Genomic DNA, 13,181 nt, shown 5'->3' on the forward strand with positions numbered 1-13,181 from the left:
GTAAGCATGATAAACGAACTAAAAAACACCAGGTACTGAACCAATTAAACTGCGCAGGGGATAAATGATCGGCACGGTACCTCGCATAACACGTACGGAACGACCCGTCGAGTTGCGTCTTACATCCCAACCATCTGCCAGTGGAATGACGTTGGAACTTTGTTGAGCTGGTCAGGTTCTTTCGGCTCAAACCCTATTTTATCACTTATCAATTATGAGCAAGGGTACATATGGCGTCAACAGTAAAATAACAAAGTCAATTACATCACGACGACACCAGGGTCCTATCACTGTCACTGTTGGTTGATGTGCATCGATATTCATAATTCTGAGTTGGAAAATACAAAGTTGCAAGTAATTAGCGCTGTTGAGAACAGGCAGGTATCAATGTGCTTGGTCACAGCTCATCACAAGAAACTCCAATAAAGGGAAACCCATTCCAAAAACTCCATACGCCTTCATGATTATATCGTGAAGGAGCAACCAGGGGAAGCAGCTAGACCAGAAAAACAACCAATATCCTTCCTTACATGGTATACCGAGCGATAAGCGAGAGCCCATATTTATGCGCCTTGCGTGAATCGTAATGATGTTCCTCCAAATTTTGTTCGTAATCATGAATTCGTGATGGGATAGCTTTATTTGGGTGCGTCGGTTGTCTCTCCAATGCCGAGGGCTCGTACGAGACTGCGTCGAATGCCCTTTCCACCTGTTGTATCGTCCTTGTCACGACCTAGCAGTCCAAAACTCATACGTCGAACCGTGCTACCCGCGTTCTCTGATTGGTTTGATGCCTTCTTGGGCTTCTTCTTCTTAGCAGCAGGAGTAGGCGGAGGCATGGCCGGCCGGGGCGGCCATTCTCCATCTCGTTTCCAGCCTGTGACGCAAGCTCGGAGCATGTCTGAAAGATTGATAGGGCATGAGGGCTGAAGGCTGTGGATGATGACCTTATCATAGAGGCTGAGATACACAGAGGGTGTGATGGATGCACGCAGAGTGTTGTTGGGAGGCAGGAGAGGCGGCGCGAGGGGAAGAAGAACCTCGACAGGATAGTTCCGGCTGTCGGGAGGCGTTGACGGCGTTGTGTCCTTGGATCGAGCGTTGCGAAGCTCGTCGCTTTTCGCAAGTGATGAACCATCAGAAGCATCGCTAACCTGTGGTGGCAGAGCCGACGCAATTGTGGAGCTGGGGGGAGATGTCGACATTGAGCGGCGGAAAAAGAAACGACGGGGAGATAGAGGTGACACAGCAGGGGGTGTCACAGGCTTGGCTCGGATACGAACAGTTCGTGCGCCGGTCCATGCATTTCGCCGGGCCTCGAAACAGGCCAGGCCCTCATTCCACTCCATTTCTTTGCGAACGTCTCTCCTTCGCTTGGCGCGCTTCGCCTGAACTGTAGCTTGAACAGTCGAGCCCACGTTGTTGGGGTTGTCGAAGCGAAAAGGCGACCGTGAAGGGCCTGGCTCATTTTCATCGTCAGAGAGATCAGATGTCCACTCTAGACGTGTGCGAAAACGAACGGGATCTTCAGAAACAGTGCTGTAAGTGGATTCGGCGTCGCTGTTGTCTTCATCATCTGACGACTCAGGGTCATCTACTTGATAGCCATCGTCCTCACGTGTCTCATCTTGGATTGGTTTCGCTGGCTCAGTGACATCGAGGTTGGTTACAGTCTCGATAGCGTCAGGCGACTCGGAAGCCGTGTCGACAACGGCGACGTCACCTTCAGCTAGTGGAGGGTCGACGACGCGAGATGGCCACGAGAAATTCCAATCATTCTTGATCTTGGCGTCAAGGTATCGTCTCACAGCTTCCTTCTGTTTTGCCTTGTCCTTACTGAGAAGGTCGGCGTGCTCATCGTCGTACCAATCTGGGGTATTGTCGGGCAATGAGGTCGGCAGTTGCACCGAGTTGTGGCGGAGCTTAGCGATGGGCGATCGCGGGCTCTTGTAGATGTCGGAGAATATCATGGCTGAAGATGATCCTGCCTGGGCTCCAGACGCCCTTGAAGCAACCTGGGCAGTGTTTGTTGGCGATTGCGTTGAATAACCCAATTGCAATGAGATGGACTCGGAAGTCGGACTTGTAGCCGTTGTAGGGGCGGCGGTAGCCGTCGAGCGAGAATGCGGGGGAACAGATGCGACCTGGAGTAGAGGGTGGACTGTTATTGGGGAAGATGATATGATATCGCGTGTTGGTGACTGGGGTGTTTTTCGATCTTGATTACTTGTCTTTGCGACTGTATGAAAAGATATTAATAGACATTCCTCACGATCGACAGTGAAGAGTTTGAAAAGACAAAGCTTAATAGTCGCAAGAGAAGAACAAGGGCCAACGAAAAATAAGAGAGAGGTGTGCGTGTGGTATGGGGGCGCCAGAGGCAAAGAAAGGGTAAGGTACGGATGGTTTATATGGAGGCGGTGGTGCATAGTAGTATCGTTGAGCGGAGGTGGCGTTGCGTTGCGTTTGGGAGATCAGGTTAAGGTAAAGCGCTATTGACAAGGGCTGGCTCGCATGCATGGCATGGGTCATGTCCTGTGCGCTTGCTTTCCTGGGGGAACTACAGAGTACCTACTCTGCACTGTCTGCATAGTACCTACCTAGGCAAAGTGAACGCTTCGACCTCTTGGTGTGTCTTGTCTTGCCCTGTCACTTTGCGGCTCCGTCCGCCAATTGATTGACACATGACGATGGGTTTGGTACTGCAGGCATGCAACGCGGGGAACAGGGAAATGAATAGCCAGGGCATGTTGCTCATTTTGTCATCGTAGCCAAGACTCAGAGCAGTTTGACAAGCAGCTGTAACAAGAGAAAGGCAAGGGCTCAGCTCACCTAGGCATGATCGGCGGCGGATCCCCAGAAACTAACTAGAGCCGCAGTGGGTTCGTTGGTGATGCGAAGGAATTGGGGATGAGATTGGTTTGAGACAGCAGAATGAAAGTGAAAGGAAGAAGAGAAAGAACAACACAAGGATATGTAAGACCTGGCGTCTTGACACAATTCCAGGTCGTACGTGTGTACGACACAATAGAATATCCTGGTTTTTTCCTATGTAGGGACTAGGTTACTTGAAGCAGCAAAGCTTGGGTACTTAAGAGGTCCAAGACCCTGCATTTTCCAGACTTTGGGTATCTTCATCTAGCGGTGATCGGTTCTGTGCAGCCATGACCCTGCATGGCAAAGCACATAGGACGAAGATGAGGAGAGTTTGTTTAGGTACGTATGGGGTTTGTGCATGTGTGTTTATGAGCGTTGGCAGGTAGACAGGGTAGGAAGCAGTACGGATACAAGAAAAATAAGAAACTTACCACCATCATCGACAGGCGTCTGAGGCCGGTCGGAGCCGACGACGGGTAAAGGGTGATCACCAGCACCAGCACCAACGCCGGCGCCAGGCTGTTTTGACGGCGGAGGAGGCGACATGAGACGGTTTCTTGGAGCAGGGGTCCAAGTCCAGAACTGCAACAATTGACAGAGTTTTCCTAAATGGCTTGGGGGCCTCAAGGTTAGGTTTTTGGTGTCTGGTTCTGGACCTGTCTTGACGAGTCTAGTGTATCCGTCCGTGTATGTAGGTACCGAGTCAAAGAAATACCGCAGTCAAAAGACACAAGGATAGAAAAATAATACGATATTTCCGAGGATACAGGCACACAGTTCCGCCCCTCGTCTGCTCTCTGGTCTGGACAGTTTGAGTCAGCCTCGGAATGTGGGAAAAGTGGTGGTGCAGGTGGTTGGTGTCGTTGAGTTGTGCGACAAATTTCGAGGTTGCAGTCCCTGAGGGAGGGGCCCGCATTTAATCACCTTGGACCCCCCAAATATTCGCCTACAACTGCTGTACAGGCCCTAGACTGCGGGTGCTGAAAAGCCTCCAGCTGTGCAACAGAACTTGAACTGGAGCTGATAACCTCCAACTCTGGTCCTTGTATTGGGTCGCAAGCACCCTCTTTGGGTCACTGCGCTGAACTTGGGATCCTTGTTAAGACGTAGGTAGTTTAGAGACGAGACGGGTACTTGCAGTAGGAAGAGAGGAGTGGGTGTCATCCATAAAAAGTATGTCAACCAATTTTCGTATTTTTGCCTTGTCTCAAATCACATCAAATCAAATCAAATCAAGCCATGTGAATGAGTGTATGTACAGTACTTGGTGTGGGTAAAATGTCCACTCGTATGTCGTGTGACTATCATCCGCTCTCAATGGAAAGCTCCAGGTACAAGCGGGGGTCTCATGGAAGTCTCAAGTCTCCCAGCCACAGCGACAATCAGGCCTGTAGGTGGGAAAGCTGGAGCGGTCAATTGATGTTTCTGATTGGATCGTCAAGAGTCAGCAGCCCAACTTTGACCTTGGAAGCCTGCGTTGTCGATGCACGTGGACAGACTATGACTGTGACTATCATCTGCACTGCATGAAAAGGACATCGAACATTCATCATTAATACGGTTATATTTACTCTGTTATTCCCTGTTATTGCCTCGGAAGTATAGAGTGGAAACAATTAATCTTGACGATACCATCTCTTTGTCCCCGGCTTATTTCGTTTAAAGGCCGTGATATTAAACGATAGTGCTTGCATACCTACCTATTAAACACTGTCCGTGCCTACTCCTACTCCCCTTCACTTGTTTTTCTATCCTGCCTGTACCCCAGCCAGTGACGTAGGTGGTTTGTTTTCAACGCCAAAGAAATCAACTACCTACCTGCAAACCCCAGGCCGGGCTGTCGGCTACCGCGGCTGCTGATTAAAATGCATGTTCGTCGACAACTACACTCAGTACAAGATCTGAGACTGCATCTAGTTACCTATCTTGAGCATAGATCCATAATCTCATGGTTGACCGAACGGGCGGATCTTGGGTAGCAGAAAAGTTGACCTCCTAAGCCTTAGGGTATAAAAATAAGTAGTCTAAGAAGCATAATCTAAGCGGCATAAGCTGTCCTAATAATTTTGTCTCTTATGCTTATACCAGTCAATTTTTCTGATACCCTGAGGCCTGTAACGAAGCACTACACACGAATAAACAAAATGTCAAGACATGCCCCAAACCATAGTTTCAGGAAATACTTCACTGATTCACTCTGCTTCTCGATGCACAAATTCAGCGTTGACCGTTCTGCCTGGAAATGGTGAAGCAAAGTTTCCTTTGGTGCACCCGTCCAGGTACCTACGCAGCGTCACCACCAGCATGATCTACTTCACTTCAAATTAAGGAATCACTTGGTAACCAGATGTCATAGCACGATGTGAAAGAGGCAGTCTTGTTATGTTTTATGTTTTTTTTTCTTTCTTTTTTTCTTTCTTTTTTTTCTATCTACAGTACGCCGCCTATTTGCTGGCGACTCCCCCCTCCCCATTCCTCTCGTGTTCTTTTGTGAACACTACCCCCTCCCTTCCTTCATCTCATCTCAAAACTGGTGCCCTTCTCTGCACCGGCGCCCCCATGGCGCTCCTCGCACTCACTGAGGACGTGCGAGGAGTGTGGCGGGAGCAATGGTGCGAGCCTTCTTGTTTGGCTCAGCACCACCGTCCTCACCCGCCTTGCGCTTGTGGGCGCCGGTCTTGATCTCCAGGCGATCATTCACCGGATCCGTAGGATCGGTGTTGAATAGGCCTGGAAGCGGCTCATCCAAGAAGGCCATGTATGAGAATTCTGCAGCAGGCTCACCGTCAGGAAAGAAAAAGGCATCGTCAAAGATGTCATCGGCCAGAACAGAGGGAGCATCGGTCAGAACGGAGGGAACATTGGTTGAGGCAGAGGGACCATCAGCTGAGGCGGAGGGGATGTCGCTGGGTTCGTCTGAGGGGATTTTGTTGAAGAGAGAGAACAGGTCTGAATCGGGTGATTCGCACACACTGATGTGGTCATCAAGAGAAGACTCAGTCTCAGGCAAGATCACGGCAGTGTCAGAGGGAGCAGCTTCCGAGTCAGAAGGGGAGTCGGTGGGCTTGTCGGATGAGTTTTCGTTGATGAGGTCTGACTCGGGGGTCTCGCACACGTTGGGGTGGCTCTCAACTGAAGGTTCAGTCACGACAGAGACTTGGCTGGCTGTAGAAGACTCAGGTGCAGTAAACAGTACCGCGTCGTTGGGTTCGCTCTCGCCACTCTTAAGGAAGGCTGTCAGTGTCTGGGCCAGAATCTGGTCTTCGAGAGACGGTCCGTCAATGGACAACTGCTCAGTGGCACCTTGAGACAAACCATCAGAGACGTTGCGCATTTGCTGGTTCTGTTGAACTGTTGTAGGCTCAGCCAGGGTAGGATCAACTAGTGTGTCGACAACGGGCATGGCAGTGTTGGTAGGCTCAGGGATAGGTTCAGAAGTGAACTGAGGACCGTATCCATAGTCCGTGGGAGCATCTTGGGCAGTGCCGGACTGGGCAAGGTTGATATCATCGACAGTGGATGACTCGGAAACATCACCAACTTCAGCGGCAGTCTGATGCTGGCTTTCGGGGAAGCTAGGTGCAGAGGCAGGAGCAGCGAAAGCAGTGTTGGGTTGAGCAGCAGTGAAGAAAGTGCAGGGCTCAGGAGCAACGAAAACAGCGTCGGGTTGAGAAACGACTCCATTGTTGTTGCCGAACGCATGATCAGAGAGAGGAAAGTCGTCTAGACTGGACTCGGGGAAGCCAACATGTTCGTTGATGTTATGGTTGTCAAGAGGGACAGCACCAGTGAGGGCAGTGTCAGTAGCATCGGAGATGGTGCCAGCGTCAGTAGCACCAACCTGAGAAGCATCGGCGGTAGTAGCGGCTGTTTTTGCATTGCGTCGCTTCTTGACAGTGATCGTGTCGGATGGATAAGTGGTGAGCTTTCCGTCGGCGTTCTTCTGGTTAACAGCCTTGGTGGTGGCCTTGGACTTGGACTTGGGTTTGGGTTTAGGCTTGTCCTTGGTCTTAACTTTGGCCTTGGGCTTGTTTCCAGATTCCTTATCAGTCATATGACTCATGATAAATTCAATCGTTTGTCTGCTAATGGCATCAGGAGACAACTCGCCAATAGGTGGCACATAGAAGACTTTGATGAAATGGTTAGCATCGGTGGTCACTCGAGGGAAAGCAGAGGAATACTTACCAGTATACGGGGTTGGAGGAGGCTGTATGGGATTGCCATCTGCATCGCGCTGTAGCCTGGGATCATCTCGTTCGAGGCGAACAATGCGACGTGCGCTGGGAGGGACAATCTCGCCCACTGCCTCAGCTCTGCGAAGCTCCTTCTCACGCTTGGTCAACTTGAGTGGTTTGTCGACTTCAATACTCTGCCGAACACTCTCTTCTATTACAGAGGCAGCGACATGGCTGTCAACTGCATTCAGCTGAGCTTGGATAGAAGGAGAGGTGTGTTCCTCAGACACGAACAGGGAGGAGAGCTCGCCAACAGAGGGCGCTCGAGAAGGAACCGGAAGCTGAAGGGGTTGTTGGGCCGACTGTTGGGTAAGATGCTCGGCAGGGGAACTCTGGGGAGGAGTGATAGGGTGTTGTTGGATCAGCTGCTCCGTAAGAGAGTCCTGTGGAGTGGCAGCTTGCTCTGCAGGAGAGGTCTGTGGGGGAGTGATTGGATAGTCCTCAGGGTTGGTGAGGTAGCCAACGACGGGATGCTCTGGTTGCTTTCGGCAGGCCATACTCACGACCTTGATGTCTTGTGGAAGTGTATCGCCTGTGGCAATATCACTCACACGACGAACCAACTTACCCATGGCAGGAGTACACGACCTCATCTTGTTGTTGGCTTTCTGCATGAACGTGTCGTTGACAGGCTTGTTACGACGCTTGGGCGTGGTGCTATCAGGCTGGGCGGCACGACTACGCTTGGTAGTAGCCTTCTGCTTGGCCTGTGGAGTAGCATGCTGGGTCTGAGCACTGTCCTGCATACCCATCTGAGCCATCTGGGGATTCTCATGGAGGCCCATCTGAGACGAGAAGGGCACGGCGGCCTGGGCAGATGCCTGCTGCTGTGAAGCAACATCGCCCTGAGTGGGAGCAAAGGGAGCGGCAGCAGCGTTGAGACCTGATGAGGGAGTCTGCGGCTGAAAGCCTTGACCATGCTGGGCGTTCATGTGGCCATAGGACTGCAAATTGCTCATGGAGGCCGATGGCCTGCTCTGGAAGTTTCCGGGCATGTTGTGGGCGGCACCCTGACCAGCGCCCATGCGAGGAGCTTGCATGTTGGCCATGAACTGAGTCTGAGACTGACCATAGTTCATCATCAGGTTCGGAGCACCACCTGGCATGAAGCCATTGTTGAACTGGGCCTGAGGGTTTCCCATGAAGTTGGGATGAATGTTGGCCATAGGGTGGAAAGATTGAGCATCACCCATAGAAGAGGCTTGGCCGTTACCCATGAAGGGAGCCTGCATACCGCCAAAGCCGTTCTGAGCCATATGGTTCTGAACGTGGCCATAAGAAGCCTGGGCATACTGACCTTGGTTGTTGCCCATGAAAGGCTGAGCGTTGCCAGTGAAACGTTGAGCGCTGCCCATGGAGTTCTGGTTCAGAGAGCCGTTCACAGCACCAGAGTTGGCCATCGCGGGGGTAGCGGAAGGCCTCTGGGTGGGCAGGCGGAACATCTGGGAGCTAACAACCAGAGGAGTAGAAGCCATGTTGGCATTCTGGGGAGCAGAAGAAGAGTTGGCCATCATCTGCTGCGCCTGCGAGGCGTGAGACATAGCCATGCCATTCTGCTGCAAAGAAGTGTTAGTGAGCGAAAGAGAGAAGAACCATCATTAGGAGATGATGGAAAATGTGAAGAACTTACCTGACTGTGAGCATAGTTCTGCTGCTGGTTGGCGAATCGCGGAGTGTTGTAAGAGGCATAGACAGCGTCATGGTGGTTCTGCTGCTGCTGTAGCAGGAGAGGAGATGTCAGTGAAATGCGGTCATTTGAGAGCGAAAAATGCTGAGAACTTACATTTTCCCAGGAAACACTGTGCCCGTTGTAGGTAGGAAAGTTTCCAAGCTGATCCATAGAAGTGGTAGGATGCTAAGATGAAATGTTAGTATGTTTTCATCCTGTTCCCTGAAATCAGATGATAGACTCACTTGGAGGGTAGCAGCCATCTGCTGAGGAGTGGCCCGGGCTGATCCAGCCATATTGGGAGGAGGAATACCAGACATAATGCTGATCTTAATTGCTAGCTGGCTTGTAAAGATACGCTTGAGTGATCTTGTAGCGAGTAGCGAAGAGTGATAATAGCTAGAAGCTGAGAAATGTGTGCTGCAAAGAGAGCTGGTTTTCGTCTCAAAGGCGTTCAAAGTCTCGATGAACTAGAACCTGCTATTCTTTCAGAAAGAAGAAACAGAATTCAAGTAAGATAGAAACTCGATTGACAAGGAGATGAGAAACAAGTGTTGATGATAGTGATATCAGATAATTGTTGCAATGTGCGTTGTGCGTTGTGCGAAACAGTAATCTGATGATGATGGCGAGAAGAGGAGAAGAGCAGAGGAATTGTGGGAGGAGATTCTCTTGTACCAGCGCGGGCCCAAGGGTTTGGTGCGGCCGGTCCTCGATGCAGGTTTAATTGAAGTTCGTTGGTGATTTTCTGGTCTGGCAGCTGGCTGGCAGCTGGTAGACGGCCGGCAAACGCAGAGACTCTCAAACCTGGTGCGACCCCGCCATCGCTGCGGGCAAAGGCACACTCGATCCCCTCGAGATGTATACCCGCGAAGCTCAAGCTGATGAGACATATTGGGAAGTTTTGAAATGAGATATCTCGAGGTTGGGGGGCATGGTGTTGATGAAAGTTGGCCGGAAAGGGGTTGCAAGGTTGAGATGCAACTATATAGTACCAAAAGTATTACTCTATCACTACATTTATTGTCTCTATGGCATTCTATTCATCATGACTTTGTCCGTGAATCACACACTCTGGAAGTATTGTCTCTCTGTGGTGTTGAGGTATTGATATTGTTTCTCAAAGGGGTAAGGGGTCGAATGCCCCGGCCCCATTGTTCAGCAAACTGCCGCTGCGAACTCCTGTCTTGGCGGCTCTCAACTAACAGCGGGGTTAAAGACCGTGCATAAAGATCAATTAATCGAGTAATCTACAGCAAATGGCATGTGCATTCTTGTGAGTAGCAGAAAATGATAGCATAAAAGTTGGCCTCCTAAGTCTTAGGCCACAAAAATAAGTATTGTCTACGAATCCTCATCTAAGGGACATAAGCTGATCTACTAATTTTGGAAAAGTCTGTAGCTGCTCCAGCAAAGCGTGCTGAGGTGTGCTTCTTGTGGTTCCTTATCATTGGTATAGACAGCGAGGGATGGTCCACAGAAGTCTGAAGTGGTAATGACAATCATCCAGAGTCGGACGATAAGATACCTCCTCCGCCAGAGTTAACTCTCATGCTTAATAGGCACGGCGACGGAGTCATCCGTACCGGGTGGTGGCCTCTTTGGTCAGTCAGCTACACAGCAAACCCTATGTAAAAGTAAGGGATTAGTATGGGCTAGTCAACTTCATCATCGTTTTCGATGTCTTCCTAATTGTCATCATCATCGTTATCCTCGAGCATATCATCGGTGTCTATGTCTAGGATCACTTGCTTGGGGTGCCTTGATGGTATGAAATTAAATTTCTCTGAAAAACGAAGAAATCCCCCAGAAGGAAGAAGAAACTTACAAGGACGAGGCAAGGGAGGAGGAGAGGGAGGAGGCTTTGCCTTGCCTATGCCGACTTCGTCGTCAGAACCAAGCATGCCAAGAATGACCCCAACGCCTCAAGTGTGAAGAGATGCTTGATAGCCCGGCTGGTGGCATGTTTCATCGTCCCGGTATCTAGGTAACAGAAAAGTTGGCCCATAAGCTTTAGCTAGGATCGACTATGAATTACTCGACTGTAAATCACTCAGGGGGTATCTTATCGTCTGACTCTGGATGGTTGTCATCATCGGTGAGATCAATGAAGTCTGTGCTAGAACCTCTGTCCGACTCTAGATGATTATCATCATCAGTGAGGTCAATAAAGTCCATATCAGAGCCTCAGTCCGCAATCGCCACCACCATGCTCATCAAGCATGAAAGTTAACGCCAGTGGAGGAGGTGTCTCATCATCCGACTCTGGATAATCCCGTCGCCATACTTATCAAGCACGCGAGGTAACTCCAGTAGGGGAGGTGTCTTATTATCTGACTCCGGATGATCCTATCCCCGTCCCTATTCCTATCATCATGCTTATTAAACATAAGAGTTATCTCCAGCGGCTAAGTGTCCCATTGTCCGACTCTAAATGAATATCGTTATCAGTTAGGTCAATGAAGTCCATCTCAGAGCCTCCGTCCAACATATCAGTGGTTGAATGATATAGGATGGGGGAAGAAAGAAGACGTGAGATAAAGGCTGAAGGATGAAAGAAGAGAAAAAAAAGAGGGCTTTTTATAGACGATTTGGAAGGGATGGAAGTGGTATAGCCTGGAAGACTCTTCCTCCTCCTGGTCGGCGATATACGCCTGCTTCCCCTTCTTGTATCGTTCCTGCCAGGGGCCGCCTTAGCCTCATGGGGAGCACTTTGCTTCTCGCTGGGAGTCTTCACTAGCAGATAGCATAAATGTTAGCCCCCCGAGTCTTGGACGATTAAAAATAAGTAAACTCAGAATCCTGGTCTAAGCACTATAAGTTGCCCTGGTGAGATTAGGGTTTATGCTCCCAGTGGTTAATGTTTCTGATACCTTGTGGCTACACCTGGGGCGTTAGACTCATTCTTGGCGCCCTTGGTTCTGGTAACATGCTGAAGAGGATGCACGCAGAAAGACAACGCTTAGTTCCAACAGCACGCGTTGCAGGCAGCAGACTTGGGCATTTTGAATGTGTTCTGTCGGGTGCTCGTTGACGAAGAACGTGCAGTTAGAAAGATCATCGACACTTGGGGCGTTGGACGTCTTCTATAAACAAGGTGGGCATGAATGCAAAGAGGAAATAGAGATAACCGTAAACGACATTCATATAAAGCGATAGGAGTAATAATCGGCGCGAACAGGAGCATCTTTATTGGCCGCACCATGAACTACATGTCCTATAAGTAGAAGTCATCACCCATTCCTCATAACCCACAACCCATGCATGCCAAATCCATTTATAAACCCCAGACCCATCAAATCGTTGTCAATTTACAATGTCCTATGCCTACTAAGATTCTGCTTTAAAAGCCAGTTCTAGACTCGAAATAGAAATAAGTCGACTGTAAATCACTAAGAGATACATACCATAACTCCAGATTGATCGACTGAATCCCATCGATTTATAACTTCCTCTGCCTTAGGCTTGCCTTGCTGCAGCACGCGCTGTCTCGAAATGTGTCCTTCGGGCAGGGCGTCATGTTCCTGGTGGTTAGTTCCAAGAATGGCAGCGGCAGCTGCCGCTCTCGTTGCTCGTCCTCGGTTGCTTGACCAGGGGGGGTGCCAATGGTTAGCCACTCTGTTAACTTGTCCTTGAGCTTGGGCGGCAGGTTCGCTTCACTGCGGTAAAGCAAGACGGATCCAAGGTAGTACATGACATCAGGCTTGTCCTTTTCCAATCTTGTTCGAAAATATCGGACCCAGAGGTTCTGGCTGATCGGTTTTCCACTGGGGTTATATCGGTTCGTGTTTTGGCCGACTTAATGGTTCTCCGTGGTTTGGCTAGCCTGGGTGGCGGCCATGTTCTCACTCTCGGTGTTTTCGAAAGGCTACATATTACCGATTTCCTCGTTCTCCGTCGCTTGGCCAGACTCGGTGTGGCCGACTTGCTGGTTCTCGGCATTTTCGCCAGCCTCGTTGGCGGTGATACCCTCATTGGGGTTTCACCAGGGCTCTCGCTTGCGCTCGCGCTGCTCTCGTTCAAATTCGGAGCTTGGTTGCTCAAAATCAAGTCACTAAAGTGAGGGGGAGGGGGGGAAGGAAGTTCTTGGTCAAAGTGCAAGGAACATTTCTTTATTCCCATAAACAACCAGGTCTTATGACGCCGGAACTGATCCTGACTGTAACCCTGCAGCGCGTGGCGATTGGCAGCAGGCACCTTTTTCCTGCACAGTGATGTCCGCTGATGTAAAATCTGATGGCTGACGTATAGCAGGGTGGTATTTGGTTGATGTTGCATATTCTGGATGCCTAGACGTTGGTTATTTCTCCTTCTCGCCAGATATGCCATATCATCCTTCATATCCAGCAAAAGTCCGTCACCTGGTAGTATGTTTCAATTGGCGGGGCCTCTTACTG

At 50.0% G+C, this 13,181-nt stretch overlaps 2 protein-coding genes across 2 annotated transcripts; both read right to left on the reverse strand.

Moving 5' to 3' along the window:
* Window positions 1–638: 638 nt before the first annotated feature.
* On the reverse strand, window positions 639–3,423 carry FGSG_04332 (uncharacterized protein; the record flags this gene model as incomplete). The annotated part of the gene is made up of 4 exons (XM_011322979.1): window positions 639–2,144; window positions 2,401–2,551; window positions 2,601–2,799; window positions 3,309–3,423. The coding sequence occupies 4 exons, from the start codon at window positions 3,421–3,423 to the stop codon at window positions 639–641; spliced, it is 1,971 nt and encodes a 656-aa protein (XP_011321281.1).
* A 2,029-nt stretch (window positions 3,424–5,452) lies between these two features.
* Window positions 5,453–9,080, reverse strand: FGSG_04331 (uncharacterized protein; the record flags this gene model as incomplete). The annotated part of the gene is made up of 5 exons (XM_011322980.1): window positions 5,453–7,008; window positions 7,066–8,671; window positions 8,746–8,832; window positions 8,899–8,970; window positions 9,030–9,080. 5 exons carry the CDS (start codon window positions 9,078–9,080, stop codon window positions 5,453–5,455), a joined length of 3,372 nt encoding a protein of 1,123 aa, XP_011321282.1.
* Between the last annotated feature and the right edge of the window lie 4,101 nt (window positions 9,081–13,181).

Source organism: Fusarium graminearum, chromosome 2, assembly GCF_000240135.3.
Source record: "Fusarium graminearum PH-1 chromosome 2, whole genome shotgun sequence".
Classification (NCBI taxonomy): domain Eukaryota; kingdom Fungi; phylum Ascomycota; class Sordariomycetes; order Hypocreales; family Nectriaceae; genus Fusarium; species Fusarium graminearum.